Here is a 22,609-nt window from a genome sequence, read left to right as displayed (position 1 = left end):
CGCAGAAGAGGCCAGGTGGTTGAATCTAATTAAATTATGATGTAAATGAAGTAACTTCTTGACGCAATTGAAGGAGAGTGCTGCTGCATTACCCGCCCTCCACTAACATTTTGATTGATCCCTCCAAAAATCTCATTAAAAAACAAAAAAAAATTCAATATGAATATGAAAGGGGTGGGAGCAATGGCAATGGCAGTCAAGATCTTATCCCCACCCAAACTCTGCAATTGGGTGAGACTCTCTTTTTATTTGATGCAATCCCATTACATGCGTTTTCAAAGTGGCCTAACACTTACACTGCCAAATCCTTGAACAAGATTCGATGTGATTTGTGAACCAGATGGTCAAATTTCAGACGATTTCAAGTCATGATTCATTAGACGAATATAGTAGGTGGCTGTAATCAATCTTCCATCAAGATCATCAAGTGCCAAAAGAAATGTACAAGTGGGAAGGAATTGGGTTTCAGTTTGCTAACTAATAATTAATGCTACGTTGTTACTATATACATATATATTTTTGTCAAGTGAAGTGTACGTGTAAAGATAAAAGAAGGGCAGTTTCCTTTTTCTTTATTTTTCTCAGGAAATTTCTGTTGTAAAGGAAAAGATATTCTCAATCTCTTGTTGATTGTTGAGTTGTTGTTTCTCATCTCACCTATGAATCCCACTCTGCATGCCCTGACCCAGAACATATAATTTTTCTTTTACAATTAAACCCCATGTAATAAAAGTCAGACATTTTTTTTTAATTAGTTAATTACTTAACCGTTTGATTAATACTTTTTAACCCACATGATTATCCACAACACACATACATGCTTTAATCAATCACATAGAGTGTTAACATGTTGGTTATCCATCTACCTTGCCAAATTAGAAAGAGGACAAGAAAGAGAGAAAAAAATAAAGTAGATGCTTTGGGCATAATAATATATTAATCAGTTAATCCAGATAAAAATAGACATATTAATATATTATAAATGCCCAAGCTCGATTGCCGTTGCCAGTTCAAAAACTACAACACTTTAATACCAAATAAGACTTATATTGCTTAGCCCGCCCCAGATAAACATTTTCAATAATTCTAATTCAGATAAAGAGTTCAATTATATAGATATCTGTTGTCCTTCTTTTAGGGTAAAGAATTAAGTAATAATTATTTCATTATTCAAAACATGCAAAAACTGTTTCAAGTAAAGATTGATTGCACTAGAGAAGAGAAGCTCTAATACTGATACTAAATACTAAAACGGAGGTTTCCCGCCCTAACTTCCCTAATATGAAAAGCTATCTCCTCGCAATCATATCATATTCATGCCTACCCTTACCTTCTTAGAAGTGTCGGTCATTGTTCCATCTTTTCTGCAACCGTCCTGCCTATTGCCCTATACCGTGCTGTAGGTGGCAAATGGCAACGTCGTTGGCATATTAAATTCAAGAATGAAACTTTCAGGAATCAACTGACCAAGATTATGTCAATTGATCTTTGTACAGAAAAACTAAAAAGGAAAAAGAAAAGAGAATAATTAAATTAATAAAAACCAACATAACACTAAAAAGAAAAATGTATTTTCATTACAGTAGAAGTTACAAGAACGAATCAAGTACACAAGTAGTATCAGCAAAGCAAATGCACAGGCAACTCAATAACAAATATTACATTACTACAGGCAGCCTAACAATCTATCCATTTTGCCTACATTGTACCATGCTATCCCATAATCTTCGGTAAATGCAGCAATCTCCCCTCTCATCAGCCACTTTATCACTTTTAAAATGCATCAAAATTATTACGCACAGAGTCATTAGCATTAGTCTCCTAGGCACTCTTTTTGGTATAATAAAAGGGAAGCCGAGAGCCCGAGAACAAAAGAAACCCAAGTAATTTCCAACACAAAGAAGCACGTCTATTTCACTCTCCACGTAGGTGTAACTACTAATTAAGTTCCCAAACTCAGCTCTTCTGTAAGCCCAGAGATGAAGCTCAGGAAGATCAATCTTAAAAGTATCAATCTAATCCCTCTTCAACATCACTGCTGCTGCCAAACATAGCAGCCATTTTCATAGCCAGCTTAGCAGCCATTTCCCTCCTTTGAAAATCAGGCAACAACCTCAAGTTGTTTCGCATGTTTCCTATCTCAGACATCAACTGATCCAAATCCTCAAAGTCAAAATGTGTACCCCTATCAAATTCTGAGGCTTTATCAGGTTCATCAGTTTTTTGCAACATTGCATTGTCGTTCTGATCCTCCGATGTACCCCTCGACGTAGATGGTTCTGGCCCCGAATAGTCAACTGTTTTTATATTCTCTTGATTGCATTCTTTGACAGAATTGTTCTGAGCAGCTGACCCTTCTGTATCTGGGACTCTGCTCATTCCATTTGCAGAAACCCAAACTTCTTCCGAATCATCCCATGGATCAGCTGAACCCGCAGATAACTCTTCATAATCAAATTCAAAATCAGACTCTTCTTCCGACGACTCTGAGCAGAGAGCAATAAACATTAGCAAAGTAATAAAAAAGTAAGAAGTCAATTTGAATGAAAGTAGTGAGTAAAAACCTTCTTTCACTGGCAATGACGGCTCAGTTATCTTATCACCAGATTTCAGGACCATTCCAGGCCACATATGAGCAGAAAGAGCACCGTATAATCGTTCAACTCCTTGTGAATCACCATCAATAGACAAACCTATCAAGAGCAGTCATTTTTCTGTGTGCATATATATCAGAACTTATTAATCATAACCAATACTTATCAAGACAAAGGAGAGCCATACATTTGTCAAAATCAACATTAGAAGCACAAGCTTCAATATATTCAATGCGATGCACAGTGCACCACTCCAAACACGACCTCCTAATCTCCCAGGATGGTTCTTCGTCCCCCAACAAACTGCTTCCCTCAGTTTCAGAAATTCCAGACTGACAGAAATCAGGATCAGCAGAAGACTCTTCGCGCTTCAGCAGGCGCCTTCTATATTCAGCATGAACGGGATGACCAGGAAGGAGATCCACTTTGTTCCCAATACACAACAATATTTCAAACTTTTGAAGATCAATGCTGGGCACCCAGTGTTTCAGTGCATCTAGTGTTGACAGCTGCTCGAAGTGAAGAAAGAAGCATGAATTAGTACATCAACATGTGACGTCAGCCTTGCAATAAATACTAAATAACAGAGCCTATAAGGCATGGATGTATAGCAGAGACTAACATCATTGAGGTTGAAAACCATCACTAAAGCAGTCAGCTGGTCTGATATGGGAAGGGACCGAATCGAGAATTCCTCATGAAGATGAGCCATCCATAGTGAAACATCAGCAGTATAATACTTGGTGTTGATAGTCCAGCTGCTAGTAAGAACAAAACAGAAAAAAATACATTTACACAAAATGTTTTCCTGTCCAGTCCTGGTTTCTAGAAGAAACAGTACAAAATAAATGAACAGATCATACCCATTAACAAGCAGTTCGGATGACGAATCAGAGGCGTCTTCAAAATTAACCGAAAGTAATCCTACAAGTTAACATTTTTTTAAAAAAATTTAATTACCAACATCGGATCAATCAAATGTAAATCCAGGAATCAGAGATTATAAAGTAAACCTAACACTAACATAGAGATTAACTTAAAGAATACAATATTAAAAATAAAAGCAATTGGCAAAGGGAAAGCTATAAAATCAAATAGGGACAGAATGTTACGGGAAAGGATGGTGCGTTTGCCAACGTTGGAGGATCCAATTATTAAGATTCCGGGTCGCTTCTCAAGTGAAGCTCGATCCGTTGAATCCATTTCTTGCCTTCCGAAAATCAAAACCCTTACGAACGAGAGCCGATCTTCATCAATTGCAATCAGCAAAGAGAATGAAACGATGTCGTGTGAACGGAAAGATAGGTTATAACTTAGTGACTTTGCCAATCGGGGTGTGGTTAGAGAAATGTGTAGTGTAAATAGTGTGGCATCCAAAACTGAACACGATGGCCCAGTCCAAATTGACGGCCAATTTCTTATTGGAGCAGCCTAAAAAATTCATCTTATAGTTATAACCCCTTTTTTCTATATTTATCCCCTAAAAGTATATTATGATTATATTAATATCTTATTGCACCCCTTTCAGTTCAAAAAATAACCCTAACGTATTCTTCCTTGTTAAACTCCAGCGTTAATGTTTAAACGACAATACAAACGTGGATCTCATCGCTAAAAAAAACTCATGGTTAAAATTAGTTACTGAAAAGAAAAAATAAAAAAAATAAAAACTCGCAAATCTCAACTCATTCAAGTTATGAGCATTCGCTTGCTCAACTCATTCAAGTTGACGAGAGTTGTTGAATTGAGGCACTTGTTGTAACTTGTAACATTCCAGTAAGGTCCCCCATCATTGAATTGTTGCTTCAGCTCAGTTTCAACATGTTTAACTTTGAAGTTTTGAAGAAAAGGGTATCATAGTCCTCGTGAAAAATCAATTGATGCTCAGATAATGAACATTAATCATTTAGCTTCATCTCTCCATAATTCAATCATTTTAACTTCTTTTTTTTTTTTATAGTTCTTATCCCCATGTTTCGAGATAACTACTAGTTGATACAATGCCAATCCACTCCACCAGTTGACTTGGTCATACCGAGCCTTTGCCATTTTGACTTAGCCATACTCGACCTCTACCATCCAAGATGCGAACAGATTGCTGTCTGGTTAATAAGGTGTTAGCCTACCCATCGAACACATGACCATGCTCTGATGCCGCTCGTTAGATCAAGGTACTTGTTATAACTTTTTAATAAATCATCCATTATTGAATTGTTTTAGCTTCATCATGCTTGATTATGGAGTTCTGAAGTAAAGGTTATTATATTTCTTTGAGAACCAATTACTGCTCAGAGAATGGATATTAAACAATTTAACTCCATCCATCCGTATTACTAAAGGTGGTAGCCGGCTCCCATAAGGCCAACAGTAGTCATTTGGTTTCTTGTAGTTTGTAGGAGCTATTATGATATGCAAAGTGTAAATTTATGGTGTGCTTGTAATTATATTGTTGCTTATCTCTTGTACAATTTTATTTCTTTTTAATGAAAAACTTTAACAATGTCATGAGTTTGGAGTTCTTATTTGAATCTGTTTCTTATTAGTTGCAGTATAAATTAATTAGTTTTTTGATAGCTATGTGATTTTTTTTGGACTAATTGTTTAATTTTCACAAACGTTTATTTAAGATTTTATTTGTACTCCTAAATCCTAAACAACATGCTTTGTTTTAAAATTCTTCCTTCTACAAAATTTTGTGTGGATTTAAATAGTTATGTATTGTCCTTTTACGTAACTTCCACTAAGGTTAAAATCATAAAAACAAAAGAACTTAGAAGGTGTGGCAGTAATTCCACTCTTTCGAAACTTCCTCGCCAAGGCCCAAACGAATGCTGCGTGTCAACAGACATTTGGACATTGGTAAGGAATTTTCGAACTTATACAATAATATGTAATAGAGTAGAGTTTTTAACACTCTCGAAAACCTTTATGAGTGGAGCTATTGGCACCCCTATATTATTCTTACAAAACCTTACTTTAAATAAAATTATAATTAAAGATAATTGAAAATTAAATACATATAGATTTTTTTTCCAACAAATTACTTAATTCATAATTAATCCTTTTTTAAAAAAAATTATACATTACTTCTTATCTAACTAAAATAAATTGTACAAATTTAGAATAATCTATTATTCTCTTTTGATTTCTTATTAATTAAATATTTTTATACTTAAATTTGCTTTGAAATTATAATTTGAAATATGTGTTATTTCAGCCAATGATTAACACTAAAAAATTTATCACCCATATAACTTTTTTATTTGTTTGTAGAGTAATAATAAAATTGAAAATAATTAAAAAATAGCACAATAATACTTTGAGTTTTAACAATAAAACAAATCAAATGAAAATTGAGAACTTAGAAAAGTGTATCTAAGAAAAGGTACATTTTCAGAAATAAAATGAATATAACTAATAATGGGGTTTTATGAGGAGATCAGAGGGGTGCCAATAGTCCAACTCAATATTTCTAACATCCTTTTTCGATTTTTTTTAAAAATATTCTTAGTTTAATTGATAAAATATAAATTCATTTATTAAAATTAATTATATTCTCATAAAATTTTACCTAAAAATATTTTCCTTTTAAATTGCATATAAATTTTAAAATATTAAATTTATGTTTACTTTTTTCTTCTTATTAGATAATTTCTATCTTCATAACTCTAGAATCTTATAAGTTTCTCAAAAAAAAAAATATTTTAATTAAAATTTAAAATATAAATAGAAATTATGACATATGGTAGGTGTAAAAAATTTGTTAAAAGAATAATATATATATATATATTTAATTGAATTTTCATTCAAAACAAAAAATAAATTATTTTATATTAAATTATTTAAATAATTTCAATTAAAAAAGAGTTCTATGACAAATTTTAAGAAGTGTCGAAAAACCTACCCTATATAATAATGAAGATAGAGAGATCGGCTCCGGTGACTTCTTGATCCATACTCTCCACAATGTGGACTATTGGATGTTCAAACACTTTCTAAGACGTTTTTACCAATTGAGCAACTAACAATGAATGAAGTTGCACTTTTCAAGTAATACAATATGTAATAATAAATAATTTTAATTGAGTGACATTTTATTGAATGGTGAGATAAAATAATAAAATAGTTTAATAAATTTTGAATTGAATTGTCAAATGATTAATTTTCGGTGTATTTACGGTTATTTTTCTAAAATCAGAATGGATAAGAATTTGAATTGACTGAAATAAAAATAGATTAAAATCAGAATCAAAATAAGTAGTTTACTTGAGGTATATGAATCAAAATCAGAATGAGTTGTATTTTTATTGATATGTTTACTTTATCTTGTAATCGAAATAAATTATTACAAGTTAGTAAAATATCCTTAGTTGTAATTATATATTTGTTTAGTGAGAAAATAAAGAGTAAATATTTTTCTGTGATGATGATGATGTTTATTATTATTATTATAAAATTAATTATTACTATTATTATAATAATTATTACTATAATTATAACGATAGTAGTAATAGATTATTAATAGTAATAATAATTATAATCATTTAAAAAGTTATTATTATTATTATTATTTAATATGTAAATAGGGGAAAAATAATTTTAATTTTCCTTAGTTAAAAATGTCAATTTTCACACTCCATTTTCAATCTCCATGTCCTTTATGGGAATAGAATTTTTACTATTATTTTTATATTTTTAAAACATAAATATTATTAATAAAAAATAAAAATTATTCACTAATTGAAGAAGTAAACACACCCCCAAATGTTAAATGAGCGCGTAAATTATTATTTTGGTAGCCTGCGCCTTGTGAAAAAGGAAATAACAATAAAAAAAAATATTATATACAGAGCCAGAGGTGTGGGTTGTCTTCTAGCAGTGACACTGACACTGACACTGACACTGACACTCAAGGGTGTCCGGGGTTTTGGGTTTTGTACGAGAAAAAAGAAAAAGAAGAAATAGGCGATCAAAATTAAAATCGCTGGCCGGCCAAGCGATTATTGTAGTCTGAAAAGGAAGATGATGGGATTTATATGAAGCTAAAGATGATTAAAGAAATAGAGATGGTGAAAGGACGAAATCATCATGGTTCTGGTGTAATAAGACTGAGAGGAGAAGAGAAGGAGAAAGTAAAAGGGCATCACAGTATTTGCGCCATTGGAGGAATGCTCAGTGCTGGCACATCCCATCTCGCTATCACTCCACTCGATGTCCTCAAAGTCAATATGCAGGTTCCTTATCCTTCCTTTCTTGCTTGCTTGGGTTTTAAATCAATTTTTTTTTCTTCTTATCATGAATTTTCTTCTTTTATTATTCATAATTCATGGCCTTAGCCTTTTGGTCTTGTTTTTGTGATTGAAATGCCTTTGTTTTGCATTTCTAGTCTACTTATTATATTCTATTCTGGTAATTATGGGAGTAATGGATGTTTGCGTACATTACATCTGATTGATATAGTGGTGATTGTTTCCTTAGTTGCTGAGACTCTTGGTTAATTTAGTGTTGTTGTTATCGTTTATAGGTGCATCCCATTAAATATAGTAGCATTGCCTCATGCTATACTACCCTGTTGAAAGAACAAGGCCCTTCTACCTTTTGGAGAGGTTGGGCTGCCAAGTTTTTTGGTTACGGTGCTCAAGGGGGTTGCAGATTTGGTTTGTACGAGTACTTCAAGAGCCTCTATTCCAGCGTGTTGGGAGATTGCAACAGGAGCTTGGTTTTCTTTCTTAGTAGTGCATCTGCTGAAGGGATCTTCGGGTATGTGATTTGTAAATAGTTGTTCTTTTAGCTCTATTACCATCTATTATATCATATTTCTCTCCTGCTGTTAAGGGTCTTACAATTTCTCATTGGTTGCAGTTTTTATAGAGGGCTAATTCCACTTTTGGGTCGAAACCTCCCATGTAATTGCTCGATTTCCTTCTAACTTTAAATTCTTTTTTTCCCTTATATTTGGTTGTTTATCTACAATTGTTACGTGCCCTCCAGATTTACGCTGCAAGTTGTATTTTACCACTCAAAGCATTCCCTATAAAGTCACCTGTTGTTAGAAATTATGTGATCTTCTAAAATAGTTCTGCAACATATGCAGATATTGAAAGATACTTAAGGTGTTTTCCCTTTGTTAATGTGTTCTGATGAGCACATTGTGTAAGAAGAATGATCAGGTGTGTGACGCACCATGTGTAACTTGACCATTGGCCGGGCCAATAATCAGGTAATACTTGGCTTTTTGTGCACAATAATTTGCGCGACGGCGTGCACCTGATCACGCTTACATTGTGTAATTACTACCTCTCTGAACAGTAGGATCTGCTGAAAGAAGTTATTCTTGTACAAATACCCATTAACTGGACACTTAAGTTGCACCATTTTGATCATATGTTTGCTATGCTTATGGTATGATTAAGCATATTATTGGCTTCGATGTATATTCTTAAAAGAGTCAGGATGATGGAGGAATCCAGGCACCTAATTCACACATTTGACTGTAATGGTACTACACTGTCTTTTCTTCAATGTATTAGTCCCATTAACCATCTTGAAAATTATGTCCTACAGTCTCTATAGTTATGTTCTCGACATTCGAGCATTCTGTTGACTTTTTTTATCGGAATGTTCTTCAAAGAACAAAGGAGGATTGCTCAAAGACTCAACAACTCGGGGTAACATGTATAGCTGGCTATGCTGCTGGATCTTTTGGTAGCTTTATTTCTAATCCAGCTGACAACATTGTTGCTTCTCTTTATAACAAAAAGGCTGATAGCCTGATGCTGTTAGGAAATCTTAGTTACGTTTATGTTGGTGATTACTTTATCATGCAAAATCAGCATTCATATAGGTTTAACTCGGCCCCTTTTGATGAGTAGGCTGTGAAGAAAATTGGGTTGATCAGTTTATTTACAAGAAGCCTTCCCATTCGGATAATGCTCGTTGGACCAGTGGTGACTTTGCAGTGGTTTTTCTATGACACCATTAAAGTTTTAAGTGGATTGTAAGTGCTTATTTCCCTCCGACATTTTTAATTCTATTGATGGAAGATATTGTGCTTTTGTTGGTAAATTGTTTTGAGCTTTGATATTTAAATCTTGATTGACTGTAAAATACACTGTCCTTCCTTAAAAAACAAAAGTAAATTCGAGGGAATTATTTGGGTTAGCAGGGGTGACTTTTCAAACAGGAGGAATGGTTTTCCTGTACCTTGGGGGTGAACATTAAAAGCTATGCCTCTCCCTTCAGGTGTGAAGTTGGGGAAACCATCATGCAGAGTTTCTAAGAGAGGCATTGCCGCAATAAGCTTGGTTAATCAAGTTTGCAGCCAGGCAATAAATTGTATTACTGAAATGGTGTCCCTCTTGATGTGAAGTAGTTGGTTAACCTTTATGTAGGACAGAGAGGATGAAAGATATTGAGAGAGAGTATAGTGCTGGCATATTATAGTGCTGGCATATTTCTTCTTTGTTTCTTATGAAATAACATATTCTTGGTATTCAACTCTTCCAGGCCAACTAGTGGAGAACTTGCCATTGAAGTTGAAGTAGTCGGAAACAAGGAGTAGCCTAAGTTCATGGAAAGGGAAACACTATGCTTTATATCCTTGTGATTGGTATCTTTTTCATGTCCTGCCATTATCAAAATTCTGTAGAAAGCCATTATCTTTTTCATTGTGTAGAAAGCTATTATCAAAATTCTGTAGACTGAAAATGTAATATGGTAAAACCTTGATAAATTAATAGTCTTAGAGCCATGAAAAGGGTATTAATTTAGCAAATATTAATTAATTGTTGTACTCATAATTTTTGAAGAAATTCTTTATTTATGGAAAATATGATCATATTTATAGCGTTGATTTACCTTGATTTATTATTTATTATGTTTTATTAGAATATTAGTTAGTTATCTTACATTGGTAGTAATAAGATTATTATTGAATTATTATTTTTTTATGTTAAAGATAACACATGGAGCCCATCTTATAAAAAGAAGACTCAAAGTGAAAATGATATTGAATACTTTTTTATTGCAAAACAACAAAACAATACCAACTAGAATTTTGCAGCAGAAATAGAGTTATAAATAAGATCTAATTTCAAATCAATTGTTAGAAGCAAACAACACTAAAAATATATTTTACATAAGTCAAATAGACATCACATGGATTTAGTTTTACATTTAGGTAATTATTTATTGAGCTATAAATTCTTGTACGAATTGATGTAGTATAAATTCATTGGTTAGATAAAATATAAATTATAAAAATAAATCATGTGAGCCAAGAAGTATTTAATCTAATTAATCAAATTATGTCACATCAGTTTGTACAAAAATTTGTAACTCTATTATTGCTCTTATTAATTTAGATCAAATTATGTCACATCAATTTGTACAAAAATTTGTAACTCTATTATTGTTCTTATTAATTTAGAGGGTTTATATGGTGTGCGTGGCAAATTAGATGGGATTGTGAAACCCACAAAACAAAGCCCCTAATCGTAATTTGCCATATGTGACGTATGGATCAGAATTCTACTCATTATTATTAAGACTGATTCTATACGAAAATAAAATTTTCTAACAAAATCATTATTTTATAAATTTATCAAATTATTAATTTATCACGTTAACTCTAAATCAAGACCAACAAACAATACTATTTAATCAAAATTTTATTGCATTTCAAATTGCAACAAATTCAAGTAGCATTTTTTAACTGTACTAGATTGTTATTTTCAGAAATTTTTGGCTACTCTCGTCCTAGTAAGTGTAGCTAAGTTAACCAGGCACCAGTGAGATGAATAGCCTGTGATCAAGTATGAATATTGCTCCTGCTCTCAATAAATCATGGATCTACAGTCCACACTTACCTTTTGAGAACAAAATTGCACAAAACCAAAAACTCTCCGTTCATGGGGTTAAAAACAACTTGAATTAAAAAAAAAAAAAGTTCAGCATCTGTCCTTTTTCTGAATATGATACTCCTGATTGAGATACAAGATTCTGGAAAATAACATACTAGCATTAAGGGAAAACATCTTCGGAGTTGACAAAAACTGCTTCAACTTCATGACAAAAAAGACTGTAAGCCAAAGTAACTTAGACATAACTGTCAATTAAAGATTTCCTCATCTCGTCCACAAGGGCACTAGGTTGAGCTTCCCTCAACTTGAAAACACTCTCAATAACAGAGAGTTCAGTTGCTGTGGTGTCTGATCCACAGAATGCTGTCCAGTCATTCACAGTTAACCCAGCAGCTATGACTTCGCTTCCACGGTTCACAGTCCCAGCCACCAAAGGTACTTGCAAGAGAGTTGAAAGTTCATCCAAGTCTTCAATGGATGTGTGAGGGTGGACCTACTCCAGAATAAAGCAGAAAGTTAACTGGTGAAGATACAAAGCAACAGAAAGTTGCAATAGATGCCTCAATGAGGAGAACATATTTTATTTCTTACCAAGCCTCCTCTGTTGGAGAAGGAACAGTAACTGCCAACAAGGATATTACCAGCAATTGTCTGCCTAAAAACTTCTACTCCAAGAACATCTGCAATCATTTCCTCTGTTTCCTGCAGAACACAAGATAGAAAATGTCAACATGAGCATCAGAAAAAAAAAAAAAAAAAAAAAAAACAGTAGTTTGTTTGTAAAAATCAATGGATTACTACAGTTGCAGAAGGAAACTGTTCATATAACAGTCATTTCAATTTTGTTTTCTCAAGTGAACTTTATAAGGCACTCATTTAAGTCTGTTTACTGTTCTTTCAGGAAACAGAGTCATTAATTATCTATCTGCAAGGATATGCATCAAGAAATTAGGCAATCACATTAAGGGAATCGACACATACCAACAGAAATCTTTTTCGAAATCACATAATGGAAGAAACATTAACACAAAAACTACAAGACGAGATTACCCTGTCAAGATCTGTGTGTGTAAGAGCAACATGGTCGTTGCATGCTATACAATTGCCCAGGGCAGATAGCCTCTCTTCAATACGCTGAACGACAACTTGATCAGGTAGGCTGTTCCTCAAGTGTTGAAGTTCTTTAACAACATAATAAATAACAGAAATGTTTTATTAAGAACTGATCGACAAAATAATTTTTAAATACTCTAGTTCCTCAAGGTCAATGAGCACATACACAAAATTTCAAATGATATTAGTTAGAAATTATATAACATGATACAGACTAATCATACGTTGAATCCGAGAGAGAGAGAGAGAGAGAGAGAGAGAGAAGTTATCAATGATGACACATCATTGTTACTTGAATTGTCAAGTTGTGCAACTAATCACAGAAACTGTCGCTGATATTTCAAGCTGGAAATACGGTTATGACAGTATATGTGGTAATAGTATCCTAGTAAGAAAGTGAAGTGGTAAACTACTGGCATCATGAGAAATTTAACATTATCTGACAACGATAATGATCATTTAAAAATGACAGACAGAAGTGTGATCATTAAAAACTGACAGACAGAAGTGAGTATAGAAATCAACCTTGGTCTGTGGTAGTGTGTGGCAAGAGAAGCCCATTTTTGTTTCCTGCCATTAGAATAGAAATAGTGACGAGAAAAAGAATATGAATGTGTGTGTGTGTGTAAAGCCAGGGGCAATATGTAAAATTAAGATAAAAGGTCACCAGCACAAAGCCGGCCGATAATCCTAGTGCCACCAATAGATGTTTTAACAACAGGAATGACATCTGCTAACTCAGCCTCAAATGTGCTGTGAATACAAGATAATCATTAAAAAGAATTTCATAAATACAGAACACAAGAAATAAAATAAAAGAATAAAAGATTAAAAAAATGAAATAACCTGTAGAAGCTTTCAGAACCTCCAATTGCAACCAAGCAATAAGCATTAGCGAGCTTGGAAAACACACCAACCTCACATGAATTCTCAAACATAAGCCCTACCCAAATCAAACAAAAGAACATATTTATCTATATTTCAACATAAAAGCAAAAGAAAAAGAAAAGGCTAAAGAAACTTGCAAAATATAAGGTGTCAAAAACTTACTGGTTGCCATGATTACAGATTGACAGAAATTGAATTGATTAAAAAGCCTGTGAGAATCATTTCCATAGAGGATTATTCAGTTAGCCAGTGAACATATTAAAGGAAAAACAAAAGAGCACACGCATTTTATCAAAAAACGAAAAATTTTGACATTTACTATCATTATTTTTCTTTTTGGCCTTGCTTGGCCCAGAAAGAGAGCAATAAGAATAATAATAATAACAACAACAACAACAACAGGCCGATTATGTTTGAAGCATTCAATAACGATGAAATCAGTAGCATTCAATAACAAAAGTCATGCGAATTAAATTGTCATTTATTATTTTTCAGTAAACTGAGTAAACGGAAGAGAAGGGTAAAGGGGATAAGAAAGCAAGTTAGGAAACAAACAATTTGATGATTGAAGGAAGTAAATAAATAGATAAATAGCAACAGGATCATAAAAGAATCATAAAATCTTACAAAATGACGGAAAACGATGTCGAAAACTCGAAATGCCAAAGCGATGATGATAATGATGATGAGGCGGCCCTTCACTTGTTACCCTTTCGGCCGGAAACAAACCCCACCCAATATGAGATGAGAAGAGGGTTTCTGCTTCCTACTTTCTATTCACACGAAGCGATGCCTCTGCCTGTCCTCGTTTATATTTATACAATAATATAGTGTATTTCTTCTGTCTGTCTGTCTGTTTACTGAAAAAATGAGGGAATTGCGTGGATATAACTCCCCTTCTACGCAAAATATCAAAAACATACCTTAACTACCTGCACCCTTTAATATTGCACAAATATACCCCCAAAAAAAAAAAAATATATATATATATATATATATATATATATATAAATATTCTCAATTAAAATACACTAAAAGACTTCCTACTAGAGTTATTTAATAGAATTACTCAAATTTCGTACTCAACTTCTACTTAATATCATCAAGGGACTTACTTTAACTTGTTCAAACAATTAATACTCGACTTATTTAAATAACTTACTCAACTTCTATTCGACTTGATTTTTTTGCTTGATTTTCTGCTCGACTAGATACTTAACTTACTTAACTCCTTATTTGACTAAATACTGGGCTTATCCCACTTCGTACTCGACTTATTCTTGAAATAATTTTTCAATTACTCAGAACTTAAATTGAATATTTTGATCTTAAATCCCTACATTTTGTGCAATAATGTGTGTGTGTGTGCAAGCATTTGAATGAATAATATACTATTACAATAGTTGGAGAGGAGGAAATGGTGAGGTGAGAAAATGTTTGAAATGATGATTATAATAATATGCAAATAAATGGTTTTTTTTAACGGGATTTTTTTACTTTTCCCTCCTTCTTAGATCATATTTATGTAATGGACTATAAAATTAGTGTTTAGGGAAAAATGAGATATATTTAAATAAAAGAACCAAAAAATTCTCTATTTCTTTTGTATTTTATTTTTAACAAATACAGACAAAATCTATTTTTAAAATAATAATTGTAAGGAGCAAGGAAAGGACGGAGGGCTCGTAGTCGTAGGTCGTTCTCTTCCCTTGGTGCCCAGGGCAAGGCAAGGGTCCCCACAAGACAAGGTGAGATGAGAAAGGAAAATGAGATAAGGAACCCAAATAAAATTGGTTGATTGTGATGGGGTGGCCTGTCAGTTAAGAGAAAATTGGGCTTTGAACGAGGTCCAACCCACCGACCCCCGCCCCGTAATGTAAATGTAAATGTGTTCTCTCTATTATTTTATTTAATAGTTATTCATGCACTCAAAGCGAAGCCAATCGAGAACGGTAAGTTAATTTTAAACGAATGCTTAATTTATTTTTATATTAAACCAGATGTATACATACATACAATATTGGAAAAAAAAAAATCAAAATCTGACAGCTAGAAATGAAAATGAAATTATAGAGCTAGCTAGCTAGCTAGCTATAAATCTCAATATACTTAATTATCGATTAGTAATTGATAGATACAATTACAATCCAATTAATTATGCCAGAAATTTAAATAAGGAATTACAAATCTTGTTCCAATTTATGGAAACCTGCTAGTAGTAGGAGTAGTAGTGTCCTGCACTAATCTATGGGAGAAAGATCGAGGACTATAGAAGTCCCTGCTGCCACTTTCCATCATCAAAGTTGTCCGTGTAGCCCAGAGTGTCTTGGTTGAAGTTGAGAATCCTTTTATTATTAGCATCCGATGATGATGAGGAGGAGGAGGTCCCATAAACTACCTTTTTCTTAAGCTGAAGCTGAAGCTGCAACTCCTCCAACTCTGTCCTTCTTGATGGACTTCTCATGCATCCACAATCCACAGGCCCACAGCCACAGCCACCTTCTTCACTACTGATCTCCGTGCCCTGCTTCTTCTGCTGCACCTTGCCTTAATACCATCCACCACTACTACTTGCACTGCTGCACTTCCACCTCCTGCTCTTTATGATGACCTAAGTACTCACAAAATATTTCGTAATCTGATGTAAAAATATATTAATTTTTAAAATTAAATTAAGAGCTTCCATTGCAACTTGATTAAAGAAATCTTTTTAATTAACTGTGCATCCATGTGTATAAATAAATAGTGTCATGCCTCTTGAAAATTAATTATGTTGGGAATTGGTCGTCGTGGAGCTGATTATATTGCTGGTAAATATTACATGAGCTTACGCACGTGCTCTGCAAGGAAGGAATGGTCTAGTGGTAACCTAGTTAGTAATTATCTAAAGTCTTTATTATCAGGCTTAGGCAAAAAGGGATCTCATCCTATTAAACTCATATAATACAATTTAGGATCTTCCGTCCACTAAAACTTTTGCTGTAACCAATGATTAATTAAGTAATAGTAATGCATTAAATTTTTTTATATCTAAAAAAGACACAATCAATCAAATACAGGAGGAACCTAAAAAGCAGGGTAGGGAATAGGATATATGTTAATGGAGCTGTTTTGCTTTCAACTTCATCAACTTTTTTCACCATGAAGAACGAAGAAAGAAATGTTAAGTGACTTAGGTCACCACTCTTTTTTGTCAGTAATATTGTTTATACGCAGGGTGATGCACCGCTTCTGTAAAGTTGCCAGAGGATTTATTGATTCAAAGCAGCGGGCAAATACCGCATGTGGTAGTAGCACACGTCGGATTGTGAAAGACTGAAAGATTTTTTAACATCAATGGCCAAATTTTCCGACCTTTAGCCTGAAAAGTGAAAGGATAGGTCAGTTTCACTCCCGCTCACAACTACGATGATGGTGATAGAGTCGTTTGTAGATTGTAATAGTAGATTTAAAAAAAAAATTTCCTTTTTACTTTATTCGTCATGCGGTAAATTATAAATAATTGTCAAAATCCGTCTGGGAGAATTCTACACAAATAAAAACAATCAATGTACATCTACATCTTAAGTTACTGTTTTCGTATCTTTGAACGCAACACCATCAAGTACCAAAACTAAATCCAGAAGATTAGCCAGCTACTGCATTACCTATTTACCTGGACTGTGATCTAAACGCGGTCCAGCCACGAATTAATATTGTTACCTGTCCCCAGACTGAATAATGAACGTTTATCAGTGTTTATGTAACTGTTTCCTTTTTGAGGGCTTATAGGTGATCCACAGTCGCTTAATTCTTAGTTTGCCGTGCCAACACTTGATATATGAACAGTAAGCTTTTTACATTCATGATGAGGGAGGATACAAAAGTCGGGGAAAATTTAATTCTTCAAAGTAAGAAGGAAATAGATATAACATAGCAATAAAGAAAGAAAACTCTTGATTGAACAAAATAATTAAGCAATATCTCATTCAAAATTTGGATTCAGCAGAGGGAGAAAAAAAAAGAGAGGATAAATATGGCAAATTTATACCTTCAGTTGTATAGAATAAGAACATTCATTCTCATTTACAGAGCTCTGCTCAAGAAATGAATTTGTATCATTTTAATGGGGCTTACTGAACACAATAATGCGACAATAAATTCATTAGAAGATTCAGAAAAGGGGAACATAGTACACAATATTGTTCTCCTGACTAATGACACAAGTATAATGATGGAGAAATATGTTCGGTCTCTACCCCAAATCGATTCAAAGTATGGCAACAAATTTCTCAAGTAAAAGACTCCAAGACGAAAAAATGACTTTGATGCTTGAAAGACTGCAAAACAAATGTGACATCATAACTGTCCTACAAATGCATAATAAGATCATGCCGATTTAAATTCATTAACGCACCCACGAAGCAAACACTACACTACGCATCTGGAAAGTTATCATCAAGTTCTAACCAGTTACTTTCATTATTTATTAAGACAATTCTGGGGGAACACCTAGCGGATGGAAAGGTACAGGCATGTTTCATAAACTGTAGACAGCAGCCTGAATAGAAAGTAGGAAAGCACAAAGTCTCCACTAGATTGTCAAATAAAGTCCATTTCTACCAAGTAGCATACAATGAATTCATTATTTCAACAAACTTTCAACAATTGTTTAGTGAAAGGGAAGAGGGGAAGAGGTACAACATTCTGTTTAAAAGAAGAAACAATTTATATTAAAAGTGAGAAAAGTGACTCAAACTTCATTTTACAATGAGGGATATAGAGTTCAACAACAATTTGTTTCCCTCCTATTTGCCAGCTTAATTTTATGCCTCATTGTAGTTGCACAACAACAGAGATACAGATGGAATAATTGATTAAAAAATTACAAAAAATAAAAATAAAAAAAGGAAAAGGAAAAGAAAATGGCTGAACAAAGAAATCTACAATTGCAGAAACACAAGTCAGAGCCATGTCTTAAAAATCCACACCTGCCCTTTATGTGCTGGATCAGCTCAGCTGCACTAACATCTTTGTATTTTCATCTAACTCTCTAACCGCTCCAGTGCCTGAAATATGAATAACATAAGCATGAGTGGCCAGCAACTTATCAAATCCATGCATATTACGAAACTTATGTGGTTGGGATCTTTTCAATCAAGCCTAGCCTGGATCGGTAATAAAAGTCCGTCATACAAGAAAACACTCCAAATTCTAAATAATCCACGACTATATTGGATTTCATGACAATCTTAATAACTTACATTTTAGAGAACATATCATTTTCTCGTCATTGCAGCTCAAGCTTTCACATAGTCCATACCATTGCGCTTCCTTTTGTTAGACCTTGAGAAAAAACACATCTCAACCCAACTCTTTTTTTGCTTAACAGGTTGTGTTTTGGCATCTCTCTTTTCAACAAGATCAGCCATGTACTGGACAACTGCCTGTCAATCCAGAAAATAAGAATTAATTCTGCAAAATAGAAAAACAAAGTCCAGTCACTCATTCAAAAGAATAAAGAATTACCTGAGCACCCATTTCAACTATATTTCTAGGAGGCACTTCCAAAGGATTTTCCTGAACGCGGAGGACACGTAATCGTGATAGCATCCTGAAAGAGTCTGGTAGCACCCGGATCTGGTTATTGCTAATATCCAACTCTTCAAGCATCTCAAGGTTTCCAATAGATCTCGGCAAGGCACGCAGATCAGCAAAATTGTTTCCTATGTTCATCTTGACAAGTGTTGTAGCAAAACATAAGCTCTCGGGGACTGACTCAAGCTCATTAAAACTTACATCGAGCTCCCTCAGGCTTGACAAAGATGACATTGTTGTAGGCAACTGTTTGATGTTATTATAGCGAACAGACAGAACCTCAAGCGTGTGTATCTTCCCTACAGCCTCTGGAAGGGCTTTAAGGCGGTTATAATCCACACGAAGCTCCCGAAGTGAAGAACACTGACCAATTGTATGTGGAAGCTCTTCAAGATCATTTGTCTCTACAATCAACTTCTTAAGACTAATGAGTGAACCTATCGAATCAGGGAGAGAAGATAAATTATTTGAACCCAAATCAAGTTCTTCCAGCCGTACCAATCTGCTTAATGCAACTGGCAGAGCTGATATCTGGTTTCCCCTCAAATCCAAATAGACCAGGCTAAGGAGATCTCCAATGGAATCTGGGAGTTCAATAATTCTATTAGCGTGCAAATCCAATTTCTTCAGTGAAGAAAGACCCCCAATTGTAGCGGGCACGGCCACAATCCGATTCTCAGACAAATCTAGGGAAACCAAACTCGATAGCTTTCCAATTGAGTCAGGCAGCCATTCGATATTATCCATCAATTTGTTTTGAAGATTGAGATCTCGAGTCCCTTTCTTGGAAGAAACCTCAATCAAACTAGCCAACTTAATTAAGCTCAACTTCTCACCATCTTGACCTACACAACACATACACATAATCATTATTGGAACCTTATTTCTAAAAATTATTGAACCTAATTGAAGAATTAAAAAGTCGGTTAAAAGAAGGCAAAAAGAAGAAAAAAGGGGAATGAAGCTGACCAGAAACGGCACCGGATTTGAGAGTGGAATCGTGTATCTGAGGCGTGGAGGAAACAACGGTTCCAACAACTCCCATTCCATCGGAATAAAACGAAGACTTGGCCTTCTTCACATAACTATCATCTCTAGTAAACAATTCCGAAGTCTTGACGGAGACGGGCTCTTTCTCAGCGTAAAGCAAGTTCGTCGAACTCTTAATATTATTGTAAGTACTGGCAGTCGCAGAAGCAGCTGCAGTTGATTCGGAAGTTGAAGTTGGCGGCGGCTTACTCTTCTTAACCGCGGAATTAGAATTAGTATTAGACGCTGAAGAAGAAGCGAGACATTGAGAAGCTCTTTGAATATATTCATCGAACAAAGCGTGAACATTTTCGAGATCCAGCAACTTCAACGCCTCGCGCTTCTGTTCTTTGCTTTGAAAGTAGACTAAATTCTTCTGCATCTCTTGCAATACCATGAACAGCTCTTCCGGCACATCAGGACTCTTTGTTTGCTTCGCTATGCTTTCCACTCTCGCTTGATCTTCCTTCTCTACATTTCGAATCAATGTTTTCGCCGCTTCTATTTCCTCGATTCCCGGTCTCTCCGGTAATGATTTGTGAATTCTCATAATCTCTTCCACAGCTTCATCTATTGATTGCACGCAACTCTCCATTTTTCTCTTTCTCTCTCTTTTGTTTTTCAATTTTCACGACGTGAAATTGAATTCTCTAATAACCACACCAAGGCAAGGATAATAAAATAAATCAGCTTCTAAGCCGACGCATAATTCCAGCCAATTCCATGCTTTTTCTGTTTCTGCTTCGCGGATTCTGATTTTTTATTTTTCATACAAGTAGATAGAGATAGATAGACAGACATATACTTTTTTTGGTGGTTTTTTTTTTCCTCTGTTTTTTAATTTTCAATTAATTAATTAAAATTGTTGATAATGTGAGTGGAAAATTTTTCCGCTCCCCTTTTTGGGTGATATTTTGATGTTAAATAACGTGAAATTGACAATGACCGATCGGTTATCACCGAGATCTACTAACTCGTCGCGCTTGTCATGCACCGCATCCTTCTTCTATTTCCAGACGTGTCCCTGATTTCCTTCCTATATCACATGACTGCCATCTTTACGAGTTTTCTCGACCATGGCTTCACTTCAACCGTATTTAGTGTAGGCCACAAGCATTGGCTGATAATAAATACGCGTACGTATTTGATGTTATAGGGATGGCGATGGCGAGTGGGTGGGGAAGGCGGCGGGTACGGTTTGGTCATTGGTGTGTTTGCTATTACTAAATCAACCCCAAAATAAATTACTAAATCAACAGTTATTGGTAGCTTATGACAACCTTTTTCCATCCCAAATCGAAGTTGCAAACACAAATGTAAGAAATTGAATTTTTAATTTGCAAACCTTCAAGGCTAGTTTGGAAATATAGCAATTTCTAAAATAACTGTTGTTAGTTGTTTTGTGAAAATAATCAGTTAAATGTTTGATAAATTTTATTTTTAAAAGTCCTAAGAGGTTTAAAATCAATTAGATGCGTCTTGTAAATCTAATTGTTAGATTACTATAAGAATATGAATAATTGAAACAAATATAATATCAAGTGAAATTTACTTCAACATATATGCAAATATGTATATTTAAGATTCTTATATGTATATATAATAGTTGATAACTTAAAAATTAGTATTTTTACTTTATTATTATTTTTAAATCAATTCATAATTAAAAAAATATTTATTCCATCTAAATAATATCAATTTTGTATAATCAAAGTTTAATGAGATGGTCCTTTGAAAATCATTAAAAATAAATATTGATAAAGTTCACCTTAAGTTTTAATCAAACACATACTAAACTAAGCGGTAATCTTGCACCGATAATATTTGCAACATTAGAGAAATTTGATGGAATGGGAAATAAGAAAAAGAATAATTGGGGTAAACAACATGCGGGAAAATAGAATAAATCAAAATAATAATAATGATCTTAAATTTTTTGATATCATTTTTTAATTAACTAAAGATAATTTTGGGTATATATAAAATATGTAAGGATATATGTGAATTGTATTAAATATAAAATTTATTTTCAAAATCAAATTTTAAAAAATTATTCTTTTCTTGTTGCTAAAAGTGATTTTAAAAAAATATTTATTAAACACTAAATTTAACTTTTAATTTTTTAAAATTACTTTTAAGTTTCACATTAGCAATATGGCCCTTCCATTAAAAATTCCAAAACTTAATCATATTTTTAATTTTTAATTTTTAATTTTTATTATGTTACCACTTGCACCCATCATTTCATGAGCAACTTCATCCTTCATCGTCTTCCTCAGTCTTTTCATTGATTCCCTCGCGTAGACTATAAACCTAAAAAGAAAAACACACACGCAACACACTTTTCAAAATTCAACAAAATTCATTAATCCATTGGATCATCATTATTTGAAAAGGTATCTTTTCTTTTTGGATCATCATCTGTCAGTGCTGTTATTAGTTATTACTGGTTAGCAGTTGAATCTATTTTAATTCAAAGTTGACCTGTGAAAGTGGCTCCCTAGTTGCAAAAAATTGCTGCTTCCACGGTACGTGCGAGGGACTTTC

General features: G+C 33.7%; 4 protein-coding genes across 5 annotated transcripts; 1 reads left to right on the top strand and 3 right to left on the bottom strand.

Moving 5' to 3' along the window:
- Nucleotides 1-1,549: 1,549 nt before the first annotated feature.
- LOC18036306 lies at nt 1,550-3,900 on the bottom strand. Of its 2 annotated transcripts, none has more exons than XM_024180994.1 (6): nt 3,707-3,900; nt 3,458-3,518; nt 3,217-3,355; nt 2,782-3,103; nt 2,565-2,693; nt 1,550-2,486 (listed from the first exon to the last, which is right to left on the bottom strand). In XM_024180994.1, the coding sequence occupies exons 1-6, from the start codon at nt 3,795-3,797 to the stop codon at nt 2,011-2,013; spliced, it is 1,218 nt and encodes a 405-aa protein (XP_024036762.1). In that variant the 5' UTR covers nt 3,798-3,900; the 3' UTR covers nt 1,550-2,010. The 2 variants fall into 2 exon arrangements, with proteins under 2 accessions (XP_024036762.1, XP_024036763.1); XM_024180995.1 differs by having other exon boundaries at nt 3,217-3,352; nt 3,707-3,899.
- Nucleotides 3,901-7,484: 3,584 nt separating this feature from the next.
- LOC18036468 (mitochondrial phosphate carrier protein 1, mitochondrial) lies at nt 7,485-10,340 on the top strand. The gene is given in 5 exon segments (XM_024180689.1): nt 7,485-7,828; nt 8,119-8,500; nt 9,159-9,391; nt 9,467-9,591; nt 10,101-10,340. Coding segments are annotated over 5 exon segments (993 nt in total). The 5' UTR covers nt 7,485-7,630; the 3' UTR covers nt 10,156-10,340.
- A 1,199-nt stretch (nt 10,341-11,539) lies between these two features.
- Nucleotides 11,540-14,386, bottom strand: LOC18037008 (eukaryotic translation initiation factor 6-2). The gene is made up of 8 exons (XM_006425183.2): nt 14,084-14,386; nt 13,619-13,665; nt 13,415-13,511; nt 13,236-13,321; nt 13,094-13,138; nt 12,506-12,636; nt 12,047-12,157; nt 11,540-11,948 (listed from the first exon to the last, which is right to left on the bottom strand). Exons 2-8 carry the CDS (start codon nt 13,626-13,628, stop codon nt 11,691-11,693), a joined length of 738 nt encoding a protein of 245 aa, XP_006425246.1. The 5' UTR covers nt 13,629-13,665; nt 14,084-14,386; the 3' UTR covers nt 11,540-11,690.
- A 3,599-nt stretch (nt 14,387-17,985) lies between these two features.
- LOC18036465 (plant intracellular Ras-group-related LRR protein 4) lies at nt 17,986-21,134 on the bottom strand. Its single transcript, XM_006425182.2, has 4 exons — nt 20,003-21,134; nt 18,965-19,878; nt 18,700-18,882; nt 17,986-18,504 (listed from the first exon to the last, which is right to left on the bottom strand). Exons 1-3 carry the CDS (start codon nt 20,655-20,657, stop codon nt 18,736-18,738), a joined length of 1,716 nt encoding a protein of 571 aa, XP_006425245.1. The 5' UTR covers nt 20,658-21,134; the 3' UTR covers nt 17,986-18,504; nt 18,700-18,735.
- Between the last annotated feature and the right edge of the window lie 1,475 nt (nt 21,135-22,609).

This window comes from Citrus clementina, unplaced genomic scaffold (assembly GCF_000493195.1).
Source record: "Citrus clementina cultivar Clemenules unplaced genomic scaffold, Citrus_clementina_v1.0 scaffold_7, whole genome shotgun sequence".
Classification (NCBI taxonomy): domain Eukaryota; kingdom Viridiplantae; phylum Streptophyta; class Magnoliopsida; order Sapindales; family Rutaceae; genus Citrus; species Citrus x clementina.
Note: the sequence above shows the minus strand (reverse complement) of the source record. Positions and strands in the feature narration are given on the sequence as shown.

Coding starts and splice junctions, on each gene's coding strand:
- LOC18036306 (XM_024180994.1), bottom strand. CDS start 3,797: ATGGATTCAACGGATCGAGCTTCACTTGAGAAGCGACCCGGAATCTTA. Junction 3,519..3,706: donor CAAACGCACCATCCTTTCCC/GTAACATTCTGT, acceptor GTTAACTTGTAG/GATTACTTTCGGTTAATTTT. Junction 3,356..3,457: donor TCCGAACTGCTTGTTAATGG/GTATGATCTGTT, acceptor TGTTCTTACTAG/CAGCTGGACTATCAACACCA.
- LOC18036465 (XM_006425182.2), bottom strand. CDS start 20,657: ATGGAGAGTTGCGTGCAATCAATAGATGAAGCTGTGGAAGAGATTATG. Junction 19,879..20,002: donor CAAATCCGGTGCCGTTTCTG/GTCAGCTTCATT, acceptor TGTGTTGTGTAG/GTCAAGATGGTGAGAAGTTG. Junction 18,883..18,964: donor TAGTTGAAATGGGTGCTCAG/GTAATTCTTTAT, acceptor CTGGATTGACAG/GCAGTTGTCCAGTACATGGC.
- LOC18037008 (XM_006425183.2), bottom strand. Junction 12,637..13,093: donor ACACACTACCACAGACCAAG/GTTGATTTCTAT, acceptor ATGTTGTTAAAG/AACTTCAACACTTGAGGAAC. Junction 12,158..12,505: donor CACACACAGATCTTGACAGG/GTAATCTCGTCT, acceptor TGTGTTCTGCAG/GAAACAGAGGAAATGATTGC.